Source organism: Notamacropus eugenii, chromosome X, assembly GCF_028372415.1.
Source record: "Notamacropus eugenii isolate mMacEug1 chromosome X, mMacEug1.pri_v2, whole genome shotgun sequence".
Classification (NCBI taxonomy): Eukaryota; Metazoa; Chordata; class Mammalia; order Diprotodontia; family Macropodidae; genus Notamacropus; species Notamacropus eugenii.
The window spans coordinates 73,074,823-73,097,368 of NC_092879.1; the positions used below are offsets into that span (position 1 = coordinate 73,074,823).

The 22,546-nt window shown below is 47.0% G+C and overlaps 1 protein-coding gene across 2 annotated transcripts; it reads left to right on the plus strand.

Moving 5' to 3' along the window:
• Positions 1-331: 331 nt before the first annotated feature.
• LOC140516411 (uncharacterized) lies at positions 332-21,729 on the plus strand. Of its 2 annotated transcripts, none has more exons than XM_072627366.1 (4): positions 332-466; positions 17,500-17,541; positions 19,874-20,932; positions 21,552-21,729. In XM_072627366.1, the coding sequence occupies exons 3-4, from the start codon at positions 19,938-19,940 to the stop codon at positions 21,556-21,558; spliced, it is 1,002 nt and encodes a 333-aa protein (XP_072483467.1). In that variant the 5' UTR covers positions 332-466; positions 17,500-17,541; positions 19,874-19,937; the 3' UTR covers positions 21,559-21,729. The 2 variants fall into 2 exon arrangements, with proteins under 2 accessions (XP_072483467.1, XP_072483466.1); XM_072627365.1 differs by lacking the exon at positions 332-466 and adding an exon at positions 15,373-15,468.
• The last annotated feature ends 817 nt before the right edge of the window (positions 21,730-22,546 follow it).

The following is a 22,546-nucleotide window of genomic DNA, read 5'->3' on the forward strand; positions in this document are numbered from 1 at the left end:
GCCATTTTTAAAAATTGAAGCACCCCCTGGCAGAGATCCTCCTTATCCTTCAGGCCTCTGCCACCTCCCGATTCACTGCTTACATGGCATCCTGTTGAGAAACCAGGGGATGAGTGGGCCAAGCATCCAGCCCTGGAGGTGGGCCATGGCTTGGATGCAGGTGAATGAGGGAGATTTCCGGGCCTACAAAGAGGGGGCTGCCTGAATACAGAAGGCAAAGCTGCACCAACTTGCAGGAAACGTCACCCATACAACCAAGTCTACTTACTTGCTCCTAGGTTGTGTCTCCTGTATTTGCGTTACTCAGGCAAAATTCTCTTTGGTACCCAGGTGCTGGTGAAATCCTCTTTCTCCTTTCCACTCAGAGAGGCCTCTTTCTGGATCATCACCTCAACATCAAGTGGCTGCCCCTTCTGGGAGTCTAACAGTGAAGCAGCAGCACCCCAGTGACTCCTGACTGGCCTCAGTAAGTTGCACTTCCTTGACCCCTAACCCCTCACTACAAAAACCCCAATGTATTTTTAATAATTTTTTTGTCTTCAGTTCTCTGCAATCACTTCCATACATCTGATAGTTTTACCTTCCATCCTCCACTTTCCTCCTTGCTTCCCCTCCCTCTCCCCCCTTCCCTTTATGGCATACCATCGTATATAGATCCTACACACAGATTCTTGTTGAATACATTTTCATCTTAGTCATGTTGAGTGGAACAATGAAAGTGAATTGGAGAAGCATGAAAAGAAAACAAGGCACAAGAGACAATGGCCTGCTTCCTTCAGGGATCCAGTTCCATCGTTCTTTCTGTAAGGCATTTTGCCTCGAGTCCATTGGAAATTTTTGAGTTCCTTGCATTGCTGTGAAGGGTCAAGTCTTCCAGAAAAATTCCTCGCACACTGTGATTGTGACTGTGTACAAAGTTCTCCTGGTTCTGCTCAATTCACTCACCATCAGTTCATAGAAGACTTTCCAGGCCTCTCTGAGGTCTTCCTGTTCATCTTTTCTTAGAGTGCAGTAGTATTCCATTACATCCAAATACCACAAGCTCTTCTGCCATTCCCCAAAGGATGGGCATTCCGTCGATTTCGAGTTCTTGGTGTTTTGTGATTTTTAGGGGTTCGGATTCGTTCCTGTAAATAACACTCCCACACTGCTTTAAAAATGAAGGTAGTTTAATTATACAATACAAGGAATAGACTGTCTATAATAACATCCAATACAACAGATAATACACAATTAACGCAGAATAATAAGTAATAATAATAATCAGTATAGCAGAAAAAGAGAAAGAAAACACCACCAATTCGGGGAGGCACCAACACCTGAATTTCATCAGCTGGGGAATCCCAGGATACAGCTTTCAGGGTCCGAATTGGGAGCAAGTGGTCCCAGGCAGAGCGTCCTGTCCACGGGTGAGATTCCGAGGACTTACACTGAACAAGGGGATCTTATAGGGACCTAGACAAAGAAGGCTTTTTGCCAACGGCTCCGCACACTGTTCGAAGATGGTCAGGCACATGGCCATGGGAATACAGGTTTTGTCCATCAAGGAGATACTATACGGGGGCCACGAGATATAAGTTAATTAATCATATACTGGGAGGACTAGCCAGATCCTCCAAGTATTGTCTATGTGTTCCGGGAGTGGCTAGTTCCCAAAACATTAATACCTGGCCAACTCGCGCATGTTATGTTCCTTGAGAGGTCACCAAAAGGACAGAGTGAACTTACTTTATTCAGGGGATATGAAATATTCCTTCATTTGGCCTTAAGGTCACAAAGGACTTAAGGTGACTGAATCAAGGGAGTAAAATTAGTATATATCCGTTTCATTTGAGTATACATATAACAATTACAACAAAATAAAAACAGTAGTAATAGGAATAATAACAAAATAGGAATAGCAAGGCTATTAAAGTATTTAGTTGCAGTGGAGGATTGGAATAGAAAATCATACCAACGATGATTAGTATCAGAGGTTACTAAGTGTGAGGCCTCAACTACAAGTGTTTGTATATGATGTTTATTGAGCGCTCTTTGGTTTTTCTCTAATAGTTGCTGGAATTCAACAGAAGAATTTAAAATAGAGATTAAAGGTTCCAAAGATAAATACACATAGGGTAGACGTAATAGTTTGGGTACCCAAGACAAAATAACATCATCCACTATCAGGGGGAAAGTAGAAATCATCACCCTGCCAATGGAGAAGACTCACATGTTGTATACAACCAGCAAATGGGGCTACTTGCCCTACAGAGTACAAGTTAGTTTGATTGTTAGAGACAAGGCAGATAGATGGAACAGATCCTTCATGTAACATAGAGAAATTGGACATAGGGTATAGAGTAAGATCACGTAGATTAGAGGAGTGTGAGAGAAGACAGGGCTCCATCTGTCTGGCCATCATCCCACACACCATTCCACTATTAGTTAAAGTACAATCTTCTAAAGTATGAGTTACATTAGCTTGATCGATGTAATTTCCATATAAATGTAGCAAAGCAAAGTAATGATGCAATATAAAAGGAATTACATGGTACTGACACATGGTGGTCCAATGTTGTACATTATAGTAATACATAGTCTCAGTACACCACAGAGAGGTGCACTTAGCTTGAGTTTGCTGCTGAGATTTCCAATAATTATAGGAAGGGAATAAAGTTTTCCAAAGATCAGGGTCTCCACTCAACAATAAACGCTGTGCATTCTCTTTTTGTATTAGAGTATACGTATTTTGTAAAGAACATTGAGTCCAATTAAATAGTGCTGTAACATTAGTGTTAAAAGTTACTGAAGCTAAGGTTGAGTCATTAAAACCTGTAGGAATTGGCCTTGGTATTTTAAAGTACGTTGATGGGGCAGGATCGTTGTGGGCAACCATTTGGCATTAACAGTAAGTGCTTGAGCTACATCCTGTCCAGCACTGTGCAGTCTGCTGGCCAGGGTCTCAAGATCTATAGAATTTATTATACCCAAACCGGTTCCTGTCCCGCCAAGCAATGTATCATACCAGGCCCTTTTTATTCTGGCACAATTTGGTAATACAGGGAAGGATATGTTATTGTTAACATTAATACACTGGGTCGTATTGTTAATGCCCCAGGTGGTACAATTACTATTCTTGAACTGATCCTTCATCACTTGAAAACACCTATCAGGGGTGGTAGAATTCTCCACCGTAAGGTTATTTGAGAGCCACCTGCGTGCAGTCGTGCTCCTGGGGTCCAGGCAAAATTTTCTGAGATGGTGTACAGCAATATCCATATCCCTAAAAAACACTTTATTCACAGAAAAAGACATGTATTAATGGAACATCATATAAGGTATCATCTCCTGAGTAACAAACCAGCACTGTATTATTTTTTTTCCTCAGCTACGATTTCCATGGCCTTAGGCCAGTCTGTAGGTTTATTTTTAACCCATGCCTTTGAGTCAATTGTCATATTGGTAGTACCAAATCCTCCCCTCCTGGCATCAGAAGATTCTGGTATATGAACTTTGGCCATTCAGGATTCAGGCAAGGGATAATAACTAGTTGGGCAACTCTCCTTCTGTTGTATGATAAGGTTCAGTATCCAAATTTAGCAAAATTATTTTAATTTTTCCAACATAGTCGGAGTCAATTACTCCTCCTAGTACACCTACTCCTAAAACAGCTAAACTTGATCAGGATAGTATCTGCCTATAATGGCAGTATTTTGAGGTTAGGGAGAAATGTGATTCCAGAATTGGGGCCCAAGTACATGCACCCAAGCACCCCATCATTCCCCCCTTAAACAGATGAGACCCCAAATCTTTCTGGGGTAAGGGACCAAGGTCTCAGATTCCGAAACTGCTTCATGCTGAGATTGGACGTAGAGCTGTCCCTGCCTTGAGAGGTCCCATTCAGGGGGTTGGTTCTTCAGTCAGTATCAGGAACATGATCCAGGTCCAGACAGTGATGCGTAATGGTCTCAGACAGAGGGTGATACACAGCCAGAATGGTCATCTGCAAGTGGAAGGAACTGAACCTGGAGGAGACAAAACTGGCAAGGAGATTAAGCAAACAAAGGCCAAAAAATGACCAGAAGGGGTTACATATGGGTTGGTATACTTTAGGTAAGGCCATCTCAAATCTGGTAGGGCTACTAATTATCAAATCAAGTTACAACACTTTTCTGTCTTCTGAAAATACTTCCCCACACTCTCTCAACATACTTAAACCATCTGAGACTGGTACAAAGGTATCCAGAGCAACTATCTGGAGACAGGAGAGGCTTGGATGACCCCCATTTGTCCCAAACCTTATCTGCCTTCTGTATTTTCAGTCAAACCTTTATTTATCTTTCAAAATCTCTTGAGCCCATTATTCAGACTGCTTCACTCTCCTTTATATTTCTACCATAGACAAGATAGCTCACAAGTTATTACTCTTCACTAGTATGGCTGTATTGCCTTAAACAAAAGAGGTTTCTAACTTGAACCTCACAACTGAGTAGATGTACATCGTTGTTTCACAGGCTTGTTTATCTCTTTCTGATTATTCACTCTGGAAGGGAAACTTTAGAAATTAAGTTGTTGTTGTTGCTTACATATGGTAAGTTCAAACACTAATTTTAACTCTTGCTTAGGCCATGGGATGACTCCAAATTCAGATCAAAATACCAAAATCTTTTCTGCTTTGTAGATCATTACATATTAATTTAGCAATACATTATCTTGAAAATGAAAATTTAGTAGGCCTTACATGAGAGATTTTTCTTTTTTAAAAAAATATTTCTTCTAAAAGCATTTCCTTTTCTTTTCTTTAAAAAACTGTTTAAATTTTATCCTGATGTTGAGTCACTAAACTTTTATAAAGAAAATTAGTTGAAATCTTTTGAAATGATAACTCTTCACTTTGAAGCAAAAATAAAACTTTAAAATTGAAGTTCATTAAAGCTGAGTTGTTATAAAGATGTCCTTAAGTAATATGAATTCCCAAAGTATTACAAACTAAATTCTTAGTTATTGCAGAATTCCTACATATTACAAAATGTTTTAGTCAAAAAGGTGTTGTAATGGAATCTCACATTGGTAACAGTAAGAGACTGATCACAGAAAAACATGACTGCTTTTAAAATCCTTTTAAACAATGGGAACATCTAAAGATGAGTCTTAAGCAGTTTACATAAATTTCTCCACATGTTCTAATTTGATTTGCCAGTAAGATTACATGACAGGGCTCACACATTTACTGACTACTTGTTCTGTTCATAGAAATTTGCTATAGAAGGAAAAAAGCAGGGACATGTGACGTACCAAATATGACAGGATAAAACATCCTTTATTCTGTTTGAATTCAGATAAGAGTGAAATTCTCCAGTCATGCAGTATCTTTTCACAGCCAGACTCAGGAATAGTCAGGTGGGAAACATTCCTTTTTAAAGGAACACAATGGGGAAACTGAGCCAGGGGGATCCCATCCTAGATTGAGGCTAGAATTGTCTCCTTGGCCTTTCCTTTCCAAATACAAACTTCACCTGTTAACAGTACAGGATCACATTCTCTCTGAGTAACTTGTGGCATTTCTCTCAGATGCTGATTTAATGCAAACAACTATACCCAAATTCAAACTCAAAACAAAAATAGTTATGGTCCCAAATACCTTTTACCTTAAATGGCAAATTTCACCAATTACAGTTTAGAGCCAGATAGTTATTTTTTTTTTCTTATGGAGTTGCAATAAGCAATAAAGATCTACCAGGACTCACATACACAAGGGATTCCATTTAACATCTTTCCTTCTCAAATTTAGAACTTGTCCTGATATAAAAGCCAATTGTTAAAAATCCTTTCTATCTATTACAGCTTCTGAGAAAGTCATATTCATTGTTTAGGAATTACATAAGCCAAACAAGTTCTTTTCTTTCCATACACAGTAATCAATTAACAGTTTAAGGCTTAGCATTAAAACAGTAACTCCAAATACCTTAGCTAACAATCTTACAACTTTTATGCATGATAGCCGAATTGTTTTAGCTATAACCTTTATCAGGCAAAGGTGAAAATACCTGGTTTTCTAAATGGCAATTATAAAACATTATAAGGCAAGGTTAGCGGGACTCATAAAGTAACATAGCTGGTTTTACACAATTTTCCCAACATCTTTTAGTTTCAACGAAATTCAGGTTAAAAATCACTTTGTCTAACACTATTTCTGAATTACAGTGGTCACTCAATTTTTACAATCTAAGAGAAATTCAGAAATACAATCTTAGAAATACAGCTTTAACACAACAATAACTTCAGTTGGTATTATTTACATTTCCATAAATTATTGATCTTATTACTTTTAGTAATTAAAACCACTTCAAAGTTAACAATTATACACCAGTCATTATGTCAAGAATCTTATAATCATTTTATCATTTTGATCCCATAACAACAACCATCATTATCTTTACTTTTACAAATCAGAAAACAGGTCAAACAGAGATAAAATACATTTTTGCAACCGGAACAGAGAAGTGAAGTTTACCAAGAGCAGAGAAGGTGATGATTCTTGTAGGCAAGCAGTCACCTGTAAGGGCTCTGCAGTTTTAAGTCTACTACCCCAGTCTTCATAGGGTCCTGTCCTTTTGCCACCGAGGAGTAGGGCAAATCTCCCGACTCCACAATATCTTCTTCAAATACTTTATTTGTCAAATTCTTCTTCAAAAATGGCATATTGTACTGCGAATCCTGTCTTCCCATCCCGGGACTTCAACTGGGACAGGGTTCTCAACTGATTTCTTAAAGAGAGGCATTTACACAACGAATCCTGTTCGTGACGCCAATTTATGTTTTGTGATTTTTAGGGGTTCAGATTCGTTCCTGTAAATAACACTCCCACACTGCTTTAAAAATGAAGGTAGTTTAATTATACAATTCAAGGAATAGACTGTCTGTAATAACATCCAATACAACAGATAATACACAATAAACACGGAATAATAAGTAATAATAATAATCAGTATAGCAGAAAAAGAGAAAGAAAACACCACCAATTCGGGGAGGCACCAACACCTGAATTTCATCAGCTGGGGAATCCCAGGATACAGCTTTCAGGGTCCGAATTGGGAGCAAGTGGTCCCAGGCAGAGCATCCTGTCCACGGGTGAGATTCCGAGGACTTACACTGAAGAAGGGGATCTTATAGGGACCTAGACAAAGAAGGCTTTTTGCCAACGGCTCCGCACACTGTTCGAAGATGGTCAGGCACATGGCCATGGGAATACAGGTTTTGTCCATCAAGGAGATACTATACGGGGGCCACAAGATATAAGTTAATTAATCATATACTGGGAGGACTAGCCAGATCCTCCAAGTATTGTCTATGTGTTCCGGGAGTGGCTAGTTCCCAAAACATTAATACCTGGCCAACTCGCGCATGTTATGTTCCTTGGGAGGTCACCAAAAGGACAGAGTGAACTTACTTTATTCAAAGGATATGAAATATTCCTTCACTTGGCCACCAGACAGAGAGCTGGTATAAATATTTTGGTACATGTGGGATCCTTTCTCATTTCCGTGATGATTTTGGGATACAGTCCTGGAAGCGATATTGCTGGATCGTAGGGTATACCCATTTTTATAGCCTTTTAACCGTAGTTCCAGATTGCTCTCCAGAACGGTTGTATCAAGTCACAGCTCCACCAGCAATGAATTGGTGTTCCAACCATCCCACATTTTCTCCAACATTTATCATGTTCCTGTTTTGTCATGTTAGCCAATCTGATAGGTGTGATGTGGGGCCTCATAGTAGTTTTGTTTTGTGCATCTCTCATCAATAGTGATTTACAGCATTTTTCCCATGACTATACCTACCTTTAATTTCTTACTTTGCAAGCTGCTTGTTCTTATCATTTGACCACTAATCAGTTGGGCAGTGACTTGGATTCTTGTACATTTGACTCAGTTTGCTATATATTTTTGGAATGAGGCCTTTGTCACAGACACTAGTTGCAAAAGTTCTTTCCCTGTTTTCTGCTTCCCTCCTAATCTTGGTTGCGTTGGGTTTGCTTGCGCAAAAACTTTTCAATTTGATGTAATGAGAATGACGCAGTTTTCACTTCATAATGTTCTCTGTCTCTTGTTTGGACAGAAATGTCTCCATTCTCCATAAATCTGACAAATCCAGTGTTCCTTTCTCCCCTTGTTGGTTTATAGCATCACTCTTTATAGCTCCATCATGTATCCATTTGTGCTTTCTTCTTGTGTATGGTTGGCAGGCATTGGTCTACACCCAGTTTCCGCCAGACTTATCCAGTTTGTCTAGCAGTTTTTGTCAAACAGTGAGCTCTTATCCCAGACGCAGGGGTTCTTGGGTTGATCAAGCAGAAGGTTGTTATATTCATTGATTGCTGTGCCTTGAATACCTAACATATTCCACTAGTGTGCCCCTCTATTTCTTACCCATTACCAAGTAGTTTTGATGATTGCTGCTTTTAATGCAATTTGAGACCTCGTAGTGCTTGGCCACCATCCTTGCCATTTCCATTCATTAGCTCCCTTGATATTCTGGACCTTTGGTTCTTCCACACATATTTTGATATTTTTTTTTGTATGTAGCTCTACAGAATAACTATCTGGTAGTTAGATTGGTATGGCAATGAACAGATCAATTCATTTAGGTAGGATTATTTTTATTTTATTAGCTTGGCCTACTCACGAGCAACTGATGTTTTTCCACTTACTTAGATCTGACTTCATTTGTGTGAAATGCGTTTTGTCATTGTGTTCATATAGTCCCTGGATTTGTTTTGGCAGGTAGACTCCTAGACATCGTATTGTGTCCACCGTAACGTTAAATGAAATTTCCTTTCCTAGTTCTTGCTGTTGGGCTTTCTTAATATTATATAGAAATGCAGATGATTTATGTGAGTTTATTTTGTAACCTACAAGTTGACTAAAGTTGTTTATTATTTCAAGTAGTTTTTTCCTTGATTCTCTGGGGTTCTCTAAGTATACCATCATATCACCTTTAAAGAGTGATAACTTAGTTTCCTCTTTGCCTGTTCTTATACCTTCAATTTCTTTTTCTCCTCTTAATGGTAAAGTTAATATTTCTAGTACCATCCTTGTTTCACCCCTGATCTTACTGGAAATGCATTCATCTTATCCCCATTACGTATAATGCTTGTTGATGGTGTTAGTTAGATACTGCTTACTATTGTATGGAAGCCTCCATTTGATCCTGTGTTCCAGTGTTTTCAGGAGGAATGGGTGTTGTATTTTGTCAAAGGCTTTTTCTGCCTCTGTTGAGATATTCATACAGTTTATGATGATAGGTTTCCTAACACTGAAACAGCCCTTCATTCCTGGTATAAATCCTACCTGATCACAATGTATTTTTCTTGTGGTAAGTTGCTGTATTCTTTATGCTGATATCTTATTTAAAATTTTTGCATCTATATCCATTAGAGAAAGTGGCCTCTAATTTTCGTCCTCTATTTTGGCTCTTTCTGCTGTAGGCATCAGAACCATATTTGCATCGTAAAAATAATTTGGTTCGACTCCTTCACTAATTTTCCCAAACAGTCTATGTAGTATTGGAATGAACAGTTCTTTAAATGTTTGATAGAATTCACTTGTAAATTCATATGGCCCTGGCGATTTTTTCCTAAGGATTTCATCGATGGCATGTTCAATTTCTTTTTCTGAGATGGAGTTATTTAAGTATTCAAATTCCTCTTCTATTCATCTGAGCAATTCATATTTTTCAAAATATTCATCCATCTCATTTAAATTGTCGATTTTATGGGCATGCAGTTGGCAAAATTAATTTCTAATGATTGTTTCAATTTCCTCTTCTTTGGAGTTGAGTTTACCCTTTTCGTTTTTGATATTGGTATTTTGATTTTTTTTCTTTCTTTGCTAAGACGTATTGACCAAATGTTTATCCATTTTATTGTTTTTTTTCTTAAAACCAATTCTTAGTTTCATTTGTGAGTTCAACAGTTTTCTTTATTTCAGTTTCATTGATCTCTCCTTTGCTTTTCAGTATCCCTAATTTGGCATTTACTTGGGGCTTTTGAATTTGTTCAGGCTCTTTTCCTCATCATGGTTTTGTGGTAGCCCAGTATTTCTTAGATTTTCTCTCCTGGATGTGTTTTCCAAGTCAGTTGTTTATCCAGTGAGATATTTTACATGTTCTTCAGTCTTTTTATTCTTTAGGTTCTCTTTGACTTATTCTTGATGTCTCGTAGAGTCATTAGCTCATACTTGCCCCATTCTAATTTTCAACAGATAGTTTTCCTCATTTAACTCTTGCATCTGTTTCTCCGTTTCTTCACTTGTTTGTTTTTAGCAGTTATTTTCTCCAGTTATTTTCTGTGCTTTCTTTTCCATTTGTCCAATTTCCCCAGGTAGGTTTTGTGCTTCCATTTGTCCAATTTTCCTTTTCAATTCTTCTGAGACTTCTTTTTTGTGTTTTTAAATTCCTTGGCCAGTTTTTCTTCTACTTCCCTTATTTAGCTTTTAAAATCCTTCTTGAGCCCTTCCAAGAATGCTCTTTGAGCTTGAGGCCAGTTCATCTTCCCGTCTGAAGTTTCAGTTGGGAGTACAGTCTCAATGCTGACGTCTTGGGTATTCAGGTTTCGGTCCTTGTCCCAATAGAAAGATTCTTTAGTCTTATCTTTTCCGGTTTGCTCCTTGCTCATGATAACCACCCTTTTCCTGACTTTTAAACAATTTTTCAATGATTGACCACCACCTCCCTCAGTTTTCCCTTGCTTCTTGCAGCTCCCCTCCCTTTCACTCCCCTTTTCCCTTCCAACTTGTTCCCTTCCCTTTAACCTCCCCTCCCTTTTCTTTCCCCTTTGCCCTCCTGTTGCCTATAGAGCTAGTTACATTTCTGTACTTAACAGAGTTTGTTGTTGCTTCCTTGAAGCAAATCAAATGAGGGTAAACCTCAAACAGTACTCATCCCCCTCCCCTCTTTCTCTCTACTCTAATATGTTTTCATGCCTCTTTCTGCGAAATAATTTACCTTTTGCTGCCTCCTCCTTTTGGCGTCTCCCGTTGCAATCCCTTCAAACCGTCAAATCACATTTTTGTGATCACATGATTGACTTCATACCCACTCCCTCTAATAGATATACTATGTATTATCTCTCATCTACATCTCTATCTATCTATATCTATCAGATAGATATACTGTCTGTTTGAGATTCCACAGTGGGGCTGCAGCTTCAGACTTCCCAGGGCTTCCTGTTCTGCTTTGCTATGGCAGGGTGGGCGCTAGTCCAGCCTGTGCCCTGTGTGCTGTGCCCTCCTCCAGCCCGGTGCAACATATCCTACCTGTGGACCTTCCAGTCTGTCCTGGGTTGGAAATCTGTACACTCTGTCTCCTATGGGATTCCACCACTCTAAAAGTTGTTCATATTCTCTTTTTAGAGGTGTCTGAAGGAGTTTCTCTTAGAGTTAAGGTGACTACCTGCCCTCACTCCACCATCACAACTCCGTTCCCACATGGAATCTTTTCAGTCAGTCAACGTCAGCTGTTGGGAGTCTTTGGAAATTTTTGAAATCAGCTAATGTCCAGCTCATGATGATAGTTAAGTTGAATTTGCACAAAAAGTATAGCAGTTTTTAAAAAATTATAATTGTCTTCCAAGTGTTGTTTTTCCTCATTTTGTGACATGGCCAGCCTCTGAATCAGCTTTCCTATTCCAGTCATGTGTTTTTAGCGATGCTCTGTTTCTCCTCTCATTCTTAAAATCCAGGAGGTTGTGCCAAAGCAGACAGGAGAAGGATCCTGCAACCCAGTACTGAGAATGAGCGCAGACATTGAAATGCAGAGTGAAGAATCCCATAGCAGCCAGGCAGATGTTGAGAAGAAGGCTGGCCCTACGCAAAACCAGATGGCAGAGAAGCAAGGACCAGGTGTCTCCTCCAAAGAGAGAAATCCAGGAAGCCAGGCGGCAGCTGCCACATCTGAGATCCAGGCAGAAGAGGAAGCCCAGGGAGCTGCTGCAAACCCTGGCCCGGCACCTAGGCCAAAGCCTGATGTGTTTTCTTACCATCCTGAAATCTTCATGGGGCCCAAGAAAAGCAGGAGAATGTATGACAGGAAAGGCAGGCTGATTTGCAATGGTATCGATTTGTGTGATTGCCTGCAGGTTGATTGTGCTGGCTGCTTCTACCCATGCCCCAGATGCAGCTCCAGGAAATGTGGGGTCAAATGCCGCCAGAATCGCAAGTGGGTTTATGACAAGGTGGAGGATGAATCTGGCAATCTAGTCAGTGCCTTCCCCTTTGACATTCCTGAATAAGGTCCTGGCGACACTTGGCTCCGTTTTCTTAAGAGTGTTGAATTGGCTTTTTGAGAATGCGTTTCAGGGCAGGGGCAAAGAGTTGCAACGGTCCTAGTGACAACTCATCATTCCAGCCTCAGCAAACAACAACATCCTCCCCCAAACGATTCCATCGTTTTAGGACTTTTATTTTTGCATAGAAATGAGAATAAGTCATTCCCAACCTGTTGTCTTTCCAACTTCAGTTGCCACCTCAGCCAGGTCAGACGGGTCTTCAGATTTTGAGAAGAGAAAGGAGATTGAGTCCCTGAAGGCAGGAGTTTACTCTTTTTCGTGTTATCATTAGTGCTTGGTGGTTAAAAAAACCCAATTTCAGTGTTAACTGCTGCTGAATGTGATCATCAGATCATATCCACCAACTGGTGGCAGATATTTGCTTGTGACCGTTTTATTTGTTCTTACGTTGTTGTATTTTGTATTCTTTCTGACTTCTCCACTCTAACCTTTCATGTTCGGTGATAGTCCAGAAACTGTGAAACTCTTCAGATGTCTTCATAGACAAAATGGATAGGTCTCGTTCGAGTAATAGCATTGAAAGACAAAAAAAAATAAAAACCATTTTGAATTCAAAGCTCGTTTCTCATGTCAAAGAATTCCCTTCAGTTCAGAATCCAAGCCCGACTCTCGACCACCGTATCCAATGGGGTACAGCTGTGCAGGTAGGCACAACAATAGGGCAAAGGTAGGAAAGGTATGCCAACAAGACTCCAAAAAGGAGTCACAATGAGCCAGATGTGACTGGAAATGAGTGAACAAAAAATAAGGACATTCAGATGTGGCAGTGGCTAGAGCCCTGAGCCTGGAGTCAGGAAGACTCATCTTCCTGGATTCAAATTGGGCCTCAGATAACTTTCCAGCTGTGTGCCCTGGGCAAGTCATTTCTCTGCGATTGCCTCTGTTTCTTCATCTTTACAATGAGCTAGAGAACCAAATGGCAAACCACTGCAGTATCTTTGCACGTTGCTTTGGTTGTCTGCTGGACTTCCCATAACATGCACTGCCCTGGCCTGCTGACCCTTGCTTGTTAAGAATTTTCAGTGGAGCTGATATTTTGTGTGTGTGTGGGTATTTGAAAAAGGATGTAGGCAACAGATGAAAGTCGTATGAGTAATTTTTAAAAATTTTCTTCTTTTCTCTCTTCATGCTTCCCCTGCTCCCTTCTATTTTATTTAATGCCCCCCAAATGCACCTGAAGACGCTGCCATCGTCTTGGGTCATACCAGCACCCCCCCCCCCGGGGGGTAGTCTCACCATCTTAGAGAAGGGGATCTCTGAACTTACTCCTGACCTTGAACAAGTACCTCGCCCTCCCTGGGCCTCAGTTTCCTCCCCTGTAAAAGGAGGTAGCTTTGTTAGATGGCCTTCCTCTTCCAGCCCTAACTCCATCTCACCCACGCTGGGGGCAGAATAGCTCCTATGGCTTTCCCTGCAGAGGGAATGTGTGATTTCATAGGATGTCATTTACATATTATGCGTTACGGACTGACACATAAATAATGCATACTGGATGAAGGGGTGAAAAGTTGTGAGCTCGGGTGATTGGTGGAGGCCCAGGTGGGAAAGGTGAGGGACAGGGACTTGAATGCCCAGGGCCTAAAAGAGTGCCAGCCCCATGGTCAGTGCCTAATGCAGGAGGTGCACCCAGTGTGTTTCCCAACCATCGCAAGGAACTGGCAAGCAGGCTGCACAGAATGCCTCCTGGGCTGCTCTTTAGAGGTGCAGGATCTGGGTTGAAATTTGGCGTCTGTGAGCAAGGGTCAGTCCTCCCCCTCCTTGAGCCTCAGTTTCCTCCCCAGTGGGTGCTGTTGGTCCTCCCTTCTGGAAGAGGACCATGACAGCAGGGAGGTGACGCCACGAGTTGCAAGGGAATTGGATTTAAGTGAGAGAGGGCTGGTCAAGGTCCCCAGCCTCACTTCTCCCCAGACCCATCCGGGTTCAGTGGGGAGAGATACATCAGGAAGACTGCAGATGGCCCCCATAGTGCCTTGGACACAGCAGGCACTCTGTGATTGTCCGTGATTCTGACTCTAATTCAAGCTGAGCTCCTCCAGAAGACCCCCTCCCCCAGGGATCCCAAAGTCTCCTTCCTTCACCCCTGCTGGCTCCCTTTCCTTGCTCCCAGACCTTCCATGGAGGGGAGGGCTTTGCCCACTCCACCCCTGCTGTAAAGGGTGTCCTGATCACAAAGCACTGGTCTGGCCCCAGCTGCACGTTGGTGAGCACTACTTATTGATCAGTTCATGGACTGGCTTCCTGATCTCGTTCCCCCCCTCCCCTGCCCAACCGCCCCCTGCCTTCGCAGTTCCCGCCCTTTCCTGGCAGGGACCCTGGGGCAAACACCTACGGGGGTTACAGTTTAGGGCTGGACTCGAACTCTGCACCTCCTGCCCTGCCCCGCCCCCTTACTACCGCCCATGCCACCCCCTCAGTAACGCGATGCCTGCGCCCTGGGTTTTCCCACCCAGAGCCTGGGAGTCTGGCAAGCCTCTGGTTGGGTTCCTAATCTGGGAAGTGCGGGACACCACTGGGCCTCAGCTGCCACTTGGGTAAGATGGGGTCTACCAATCCCAGGGCCCCCTGGGCTCCTCCCGGGGCTCAGTTTCCCCACGTGTAAGGGGGGTGGAGGTAGGGAGGCTGCCAAAAGGGGCCCTGGAGAATGCTGGCATCCATGCCCCACCTCTGGGACGCTAAGCCAGCGCCTCCCTTGCCTGTAAAAGGCGCCTGTGGGAGGCCCCTTCCAGGCCCCAACCCCATCTTGTGCCTGTTGGCGGTAGAGCAGCGCCTGGAGCTCCCCTTCCTCCCCCAGGGTGCCCCTGTGGGTGGCCAAGCCCTCCCCTGGCGCCCCTCGCCCGTCTGCCCTTCCCCTCTCAACCCTGCCCCTCTGAACCCTTCCCCTCTCAACCCTTCCCCTCTCAGGCCTTCCCCTCTCAGCCCCGCCCGTCTCAGCCCCGCCCCTCTCAGCCCTTCCCCTCTCAGCCCTGCCCCTCTCAACCCTGCCCCTCTCGGCCCCGCCCCCTCTCAGCCCCGCCCCCTCTCAGCCCCGCCCCCTCCTCCCCTGCATCGCATCCTGCCATCCCTAGGGGGCAGAGCAGGCTCCTTCCTTTTGTGCTTGGGAACAGTTGAAGCAGGGAGTCCCTGAGGGCCTCCTGGGAGAGGTAGGCCTCGTTTCTCCTCCTTGGTCGTCCTCGGTGGGGGGCCATGGCGCAGGTGTGGGGGGGCCGAGGGGCTGGGGCCTGCGGTGCCCGGTTTCTCATCCATCGCCATCCTGGGGGGCGCTGGGCGTGTCTGGGGGCCGAGCCCCGGGAGGCCGCTTTTCTCACGCTTCCCCATCCTCGGTTGGGGGGAGCAATGGCAGGGGGTGTGGAGGAGGGGCAGAATGCAGCTAGGCCTCGTTTTTTGTCCTCCATCTTTGGGAGGGCCAAGGGGTGGGGGTGGGGGTGGGGGTCATAGCCCCTGTTGGCCTCGTGTCTCATCCTGCGCCATTCTTTGGGTTGAGGGAAGGCCAGTGGGCGGAGATCTGAGGGGAAGGACGTAGGCTGCTAGGCCTGGATTCTCAGCCTGCGCCATTCTCTGGGCGGGCCCACTGGCGCGGGGGTCAGGGCGGGAGTTTGGGGGGGCAGAACCCCGATAGGCCTCCTTTCACGTCCTGCTTCCTTGGGGTTCCGAACCGACCCCAGCAGCCCTGGTTTCTCATCTCTCTCCATGCCCTGGGTGGGGCAGATTCGGGGGCCTGGGGGGGCCAGAGCCCCGGTAGGCCTCGTGTCTCATCCTTCGCCGTATTTTGGGTGGCGGAGGGGGCCAATGGGCGAAGGTCTGTGGGGGGCAGAACCCAGTCGTCTGCACTTGTCATCCTTGGCCATCCTGTGGGGCGGGTGCAATGGGTAGCGGTCTGGGGGAGGCATTCCCCGGTAGGCGTCCTTCCTCACCCTTCTCCATGCTCTGGGGGCTAAGACGTGTGGAGTCTGGGGGGTGGAAGCCCCAAAGGCCGCTTGTGGGGGCCCTGAAGCCTGGATGGTTGTGTTTTCTCCCGTGACTGACTTCCAGGAGCCGCTGCCCCGGGCCCCTCGCGCCTGGCGAGGCCTCACCCAATGGCCATCTACCACCTTGGACAACCGGGAATGGGGTGGTGGGGGGGGGGCAGTGTCTACAGGGCATTCTGCTGAGAGATAGTTAATGTAACCAGATGTTGTGCTATGAGGTTATTTTTCTTCAGTTGTTATGTAAATGAGCTTTCTCGAAGGGCTGAGGACTGCATTTAAGTGAATCGTGGAAAACTAGGTGGAAATGTTATTTACTGATTAATAAGGAAGGAGTTAAGAGACCCCTGGATCGCCCTAGTTCTTGAGGTGACGCTAGTGGCCCACAACTGGTCTGTTGCTGCACAGGAGGGGAGGCCCTAGCTGGTGTCCCTGTCTGGGGGCTTATCTCTCCCTCCCCCAACCTATCCCCAAGAGCTTGCTGCCAAGAGCCCCCTGAAATAGCCACGTTCCTGCTGGGACCTAAGACTGTGTAGGGGGCGCTGGGGAAGGCCCATCCTTCCAATGCCAGGGCAGGGAGAGATGGACTGATCGTCCTGCCACCAGACCTGATCCCCCATTCCTCTCGATCTGCCCAATCAAAGGCAGACAGAACATTGAAATGAGAATCAGGAGATCTGGGTTCTGACCCCTATGCAGAGATAAAAGAGACCTGTGAGATCAAGGATCGTGTTTATCCTCTAAGGGCCTCAGTTTCCCCTTGTAGAAAACGAATCACTGGGACTCAGTGTTCTCTGAGCGAACAAAGTGGTACCTTAGAACCCAAAGAACTGGGGACTGAGCAGTGTGATTAATGGGCATCGGGGAGCTGAACGTTTGGAATCACTGATGTCTTCTGAAGACATAGGTTTTCCCTTTCCTTACGAGAGGTCAGGTGGCATCCTCCAGCAGGATGTAAGCTCTCTGAGGGCCAGAAGGGTTTTCTTCCTCTCCGTGGCTTCCCTAGCCTAATTAGGCCAGTGCCTGCCACCGACAGAAGAGGCACCGTCCGCACGGAGAGGCGGCCAGGAGAGTGAGCACTCCCGGCCATTGGCCCCTCTGTGGCGCCTCACCCTGGGAAACACGCTAGGTCAGGGGAGCTCCCTCTCGTCACTCTCCTGGTTTGGCGGAAACCCCACTCGGTAACCCCCGTGTCTCTTTTTGTTCCAGGTTTGTCCAGGACCAAGACTTAGCTGGTGGAAGGCTCCAAAGGCAAGTGACCCATAGCAATTAAAGCCCAGATGCAGTGGGTGGCAAGACCCGGCCCAGGGCTGTTGGTGTCTGCAGCCATTCAGACTGCCCTGGCCAGGCCTTCCTCTTTTCCCTCCAGGTCCTAGCGAGCTCTCTGCTTTGTCGGGAGGCCCGAGGGACAGTCTCGGTGTGAGCCTAGCTCCCGTCTGGGCTCCTGTCTTGAAACCCCGTGCAGGGGCTTGTGCCTCTGAGCCTCTCTGACCAGGTTGGACCCTGCTCACTGCATCGGGGTGGCGGGGGTAGGGGGCGCTTAGTCAGCCTCTGAGCATCCAAGTGCAGGGGCCCGGATGAAAGGGATGGGGCCTTTCTGCAGAGAGGCAGGGTCTCCGTGACCACTGGCCTTGGCAGGTCTTCTTGGCCGCTTTTGGGTCATGTACGCCAGGGCCAGTCTGTTGAGGTCCATGTAGCCCTTGTTAGAATAAGCTTGTTTCTCACCCAAAGAGGAAGGGAATGCTAAATGGCCCTTAGGAGTGTCAAGTTAGGGAGCCTTGTTTCCAGCCTCACCTTTGTAAACATTGTCCATTCTCTTTATCCCTCTGGACTTAATGGCCACAAACCCAGGGAAGGAGAAAGGAAAGGGATCAAGCCTTTATTCTCACCTGCAACAGGCCAGACTCTGTGCTAAAGTGCTTTCCAGGTAAATAGCTCATTTGCTCTTTACCAAAACCCTGGGAGGTAGGTGCTATTCTCACTCCCATTTTACAGTGGAGCAAAGCGAGCCTGGTCTGGGGCAGCACAGCTCTCAAGTGCCTGAGGCCAGCTCTGGCCTAGGGTTTTCCCGGGGTTGAATGCTGGTGTTTTTGAAGGAAGAGATACCTCGTTTAACCAGGCAGTGACAAAATGGCCCTGCCTGTCCCTCTACACCTTTTCTTTCCCCAGCTGGGGATGTAAATGAAATTGGCTCATCTTTTGTCAGGTGATACCCACCATGCCCCGTTCAGTCCCCCACTGGAAACACCACCTTGTTCAAACCTGTTGCCTGCATTGAACACACCACGTAAATCTGCTGTCTGACCACACGCCCTGAAGCTGATCTCAGTGAAGAAATAGAGCATTTCCCCCCATTTGGTATCACCCCTTTCCATCCTCCCATCCCTGAGTACAAGCTCTCCTTTAAAACAGGTCAGTTTGGTCTCACAGCTCCACTGCCCCTATCCGTGGGTCACACCTTGTTCAGGCTACTAGCACTCAGGAGGCCCTGAGGCCAGGGGCCTCAACCTCCAGTACAAAGGTTTCCCTGAAGGCCCAGTTGACTGAGAAAAGCTCAAAGCAGCATTCTCTCCCTTGCAAGCTATTGTTTCTTCTGATCCGCATTTCCCAATTCCACATGAATGTGGTTTGGGCTTCCCCCACCTCAGGGCACTGTGTGGACTCTGCATCTCAGCAAATCTCTAAGATTCTAATTGCAGAGAAAGTGCCAGACTCCAGAGGGAGGAGTAAGGGGAGTTTTCTCACCTGGGAGCTCAGTAAGGCTAGGAGAGGACAGCTGCAGCCCCTAACCAGCCTGCCTGGAGAGGGGTCCCTTTCCTCATCTGAAAACGACCTCTTCGTCTCCTTTGGCCTCAGTTGCAGGAGATCAGGTCCTGCCTGCCCTTCCTCTGTGGCGGTGACGGCTGAGAAACTTCGTGTACTGTAGGCCATCTGGCCCTCTCCAGCCCAGTGGTTCTGCTTTCCACAGGAGAGAAGCTGAGGGGCTGGGGACCGTGGGGAGGGAGGACTCCCAGGCTAGGCTTTCTCCCCACCTCGTCCCACCTTGCTCCAGCTCTGATGGCTGTGGTGTGCCTTCCTGGGAAGAGGGTGAAAGAAATGTTGCTTGAAATGGCCACAAATGGAGGGGAGTTTGTAGGCCACAAGAGCTGGGCTTCCAGAAGACCAGGGCCAACGGATGTGGCGATGTCCTGGACGGCTTGAAGGAAGGCGATAGTTGAGAAGGAGGAAGAGAAAGGAGCAAGAGGTTGGACTTTCCAGCCATGGCTGGTGACCCAAGCTGAGGAGCCAGGCTGACAAGGGGTACATGGATAGACCCAAAGGCAGAGGAGATTTGTGGAGAGGACAGGCCACCGTTTCAGGCCTTAGGGTCAGCTGCTTTGATAGTCCTGGTACAGGTCGGGGAATGAGAATGGGTGAGGGGGGACAGAAGAAGCAAAGGGGACACAGGAGATCCGGCCTGGGCCAGGCTTGTTTGCTCCTTTCAGGGGCCCTCCTCAGTCTGCTTTCCCCCATCGTCCTCCCTCCTTTGGGGGGTTGCTGAAGGTTGCTCCTAGTGAGCCTAGGTGCCTACTGTCGTTCCCAGGGTCACGCAGCGGCATCCAAGAACGCCCGAGGCAGCAAGAGAAGCTGCCTTGCAGTGAGCGAAAATGAGTACGTGTTCTCGGTTGTCTAAGAAAAAGAAGGAGAAGGCTGCGAGTGTGGAGACCCAGGAGGTCAGAGAAGAGCATGAGGTGAGAGTTGAGGCTGAGGAGAGTGCAGGAGTGGAGAAGAAGGCGCCTTGTGGAGAAGTACCAGGCAGCTGCAGTGGTGCATCAGGTCCCAGTGGTAGCAGTGCCACCTCCGCTGTCCAGATTGGCTCGAGCGTCCAGATGGCATCCCCAGTGCAGATCAGCCCAGGTAGTCAGGTCGGCTCCAGCGTCGACCCTGGCACCATTGTCCAGGTGAAGTCCCGCGGCCGCGGGCGCCCCAGACGCCGTGGGCTCGGGGGCTCTGCCCTCACCAGGGGAGGCCTGCTGCACGAGCAGGGGCAGAGCAGCCCCCATGACCTGACTGCCCTTGATGTCCAGATCAGTGAGCAGGAAGAGATCATCCCCCGTGGGCGAAGCCGAGGCCGCCCGCGTGGCAGCCGTGGGCGTGGTGTGCGTGGGCGCGGCAGCCGTGGGCGTGGGCGCGGCAGCCGTGGGCGTGGGCGCGGCAGCCGTGGGCGTGGGCGCGGCAGCCGTGGGCGAGGCCGCCCCCGTGGTGGAGGCAGCTCCCGGGGCCAAGCCTACCCCCATGGCCAACCCAGCCCCTACAGCCATGCTGGATCTCAGGCTCAAGCAGGGCCCAGTGATGAAGGCAGGCCAGATGACCAGGCCAGGCCCACTGACCAAGCTGGCCCCCGCTCAGCTCAGCCACCTGGGAGGCTCCCACGTGGCAAGAAAGACATGAGGAAATACGACGAGAGAGGCAGGCTGATCGTGAATGGAGAAGACCTCTGCGACTGCCTGCAGAGAATGTGCGTGGGCTGCTTCTACCCGTGCCCCGAGTGCCAGTCCACCAAGTGTGGGCCCACCTGCCGCTGCAACCGAGAGTGGGTTTACGAGGACATTACCGACGAGGGTGGAGAAGTCTTCAGCACCTTCCCGTTTTCCCATGCCAAGTAAGGGCCCGAGCCCCACCTGGCTCTCTGTGTCTCTGTGTCTCTGTGTCCGTGTGTCTCTTCTTCTTGGCCCAGCGTCACTGCCTGGACAAGGAGCTGGGTTGGCAATCTGCACTCCTGCGGGCTCCCTAGCCGCATTGCCGTGAGCACCCCACGACCTTGCCCACACGTTTCTCCCAGATGCCTTTACTCTGAGGCCACATGCAGCTGAAAAACACAAGGCCTTCCACCCGTATGCCCATCCTGCTGGAGATTTCCTACTGAAGTCTCTCCTAACGCTGGTGTTTGGAACTTGTCTTCCACAGAAGGTGCAGTGTCATTCCTACCCTGCCCCTCTTCCTGCCTCAGGTGTCCCTAGAGCCAGGCCAGAGTTCTTCTCCAGGTTCCTCCAAGTCTCTTTCGTTTTTCCGTTAATGCTAGATCACAAAGACAAAGACAAAATCTTCTCCGCCCCCCCACCCCCCCACCCCCGATGTATGCGTTGTCATGTCTGCACGGCCATGTATGTGTCTCTTCTATCTTGTGTCTGTGTTGTTTTGGTTTTGGTTCTGTGGTTCTAGAGTTGAACTCTGACAACTACCACTCGCCTCACTCCTTTTTTGTTCTCATCTTGTTGCAGGTATTAAAGGAGCCTGGATTCTCCTGGGACTCTCCTCAGAGTCTCTCTTCTGCAGCTTATGGAGTGGAAAAATATATACAAATATCTTTAAGAAAATTGCCATATCCCAGAGCAGAAGAATATATATTGTTAAAGTGAAAGCAGATGAAAAAGAATAAAAAAAAATTTGTGAAGTTAATTTATCGTTGCTTTCATTTGAGAACAGCAGGCAGGGAGGATGTACCTTCTCTGTCCCGGGCACTGGGCTGAACTGTGGGGAGCCAAGGGCAAAGCTCAAACAGTTCCTGCCCTCAAGCGGTTTCCTTTCAGCCCCTGCTGGCATCTGGCAGATGGAGAAGGGCGCTCTGGCGGTGATCCAGCCTGCCCAGCTGCACCTCTCTGTTCATTCCCCAGAAAGAGTGGTAGAGACTGCTAATCTCTCCCCAGGGCAACACACACACACACACACACACACACACACACACACACACACACACAGACAGAGACAGAGACAGAGAGACAGAGAGAGAACAGGAGTGAGGGAGAGGAAGGGAAGCATCAAAGATCCATAGGACACAGAAGAGGATAAAGAAGGGAGTGGGAATTGGTATGCTGGCCAGGTTTGACACAGCAGCAAAACGGGATGGGGAAGGGCCTCAAGCCCTGTCTTGGGAAGATGGGACAGTGAGTCTGGAAAAGGGAAGACTTGGGCAAGCAGTGGCACCTGCTCACCCTCTTCACAGCAAGGGTGGGCAGCCCTCATTGGAGGGTGGCATGTGGGAGAGGAATGACCCTTCTTCCCTTTGACCCCAGAGGGCCACAAGCAGGCAGGATGGCTCGAAATTGCAGGGAGAATTTGACCTGGATGGGACTGAAAAGGGCTGTTTAGAAGCCTGAGGATTTCCTGCACACTGGAGGATTTCAGCCAGGTGGGACACGGGATTCATGCTTGTAGCCCATTTACTTTTAAGCCAGAGACACTACTTACACTGTGTCCTCAGTTACTAAACACTTAA

Excerpts from the sequence above, each read along its gene's own strand:
- LOC140516411 (XM_072627366.1), top strand. The coding sequence starts at position 19,938 with ATGAGTACGTGTTCTCGGTTGTCTAAGAAAAAGAAGGAGAAGGCTGCG.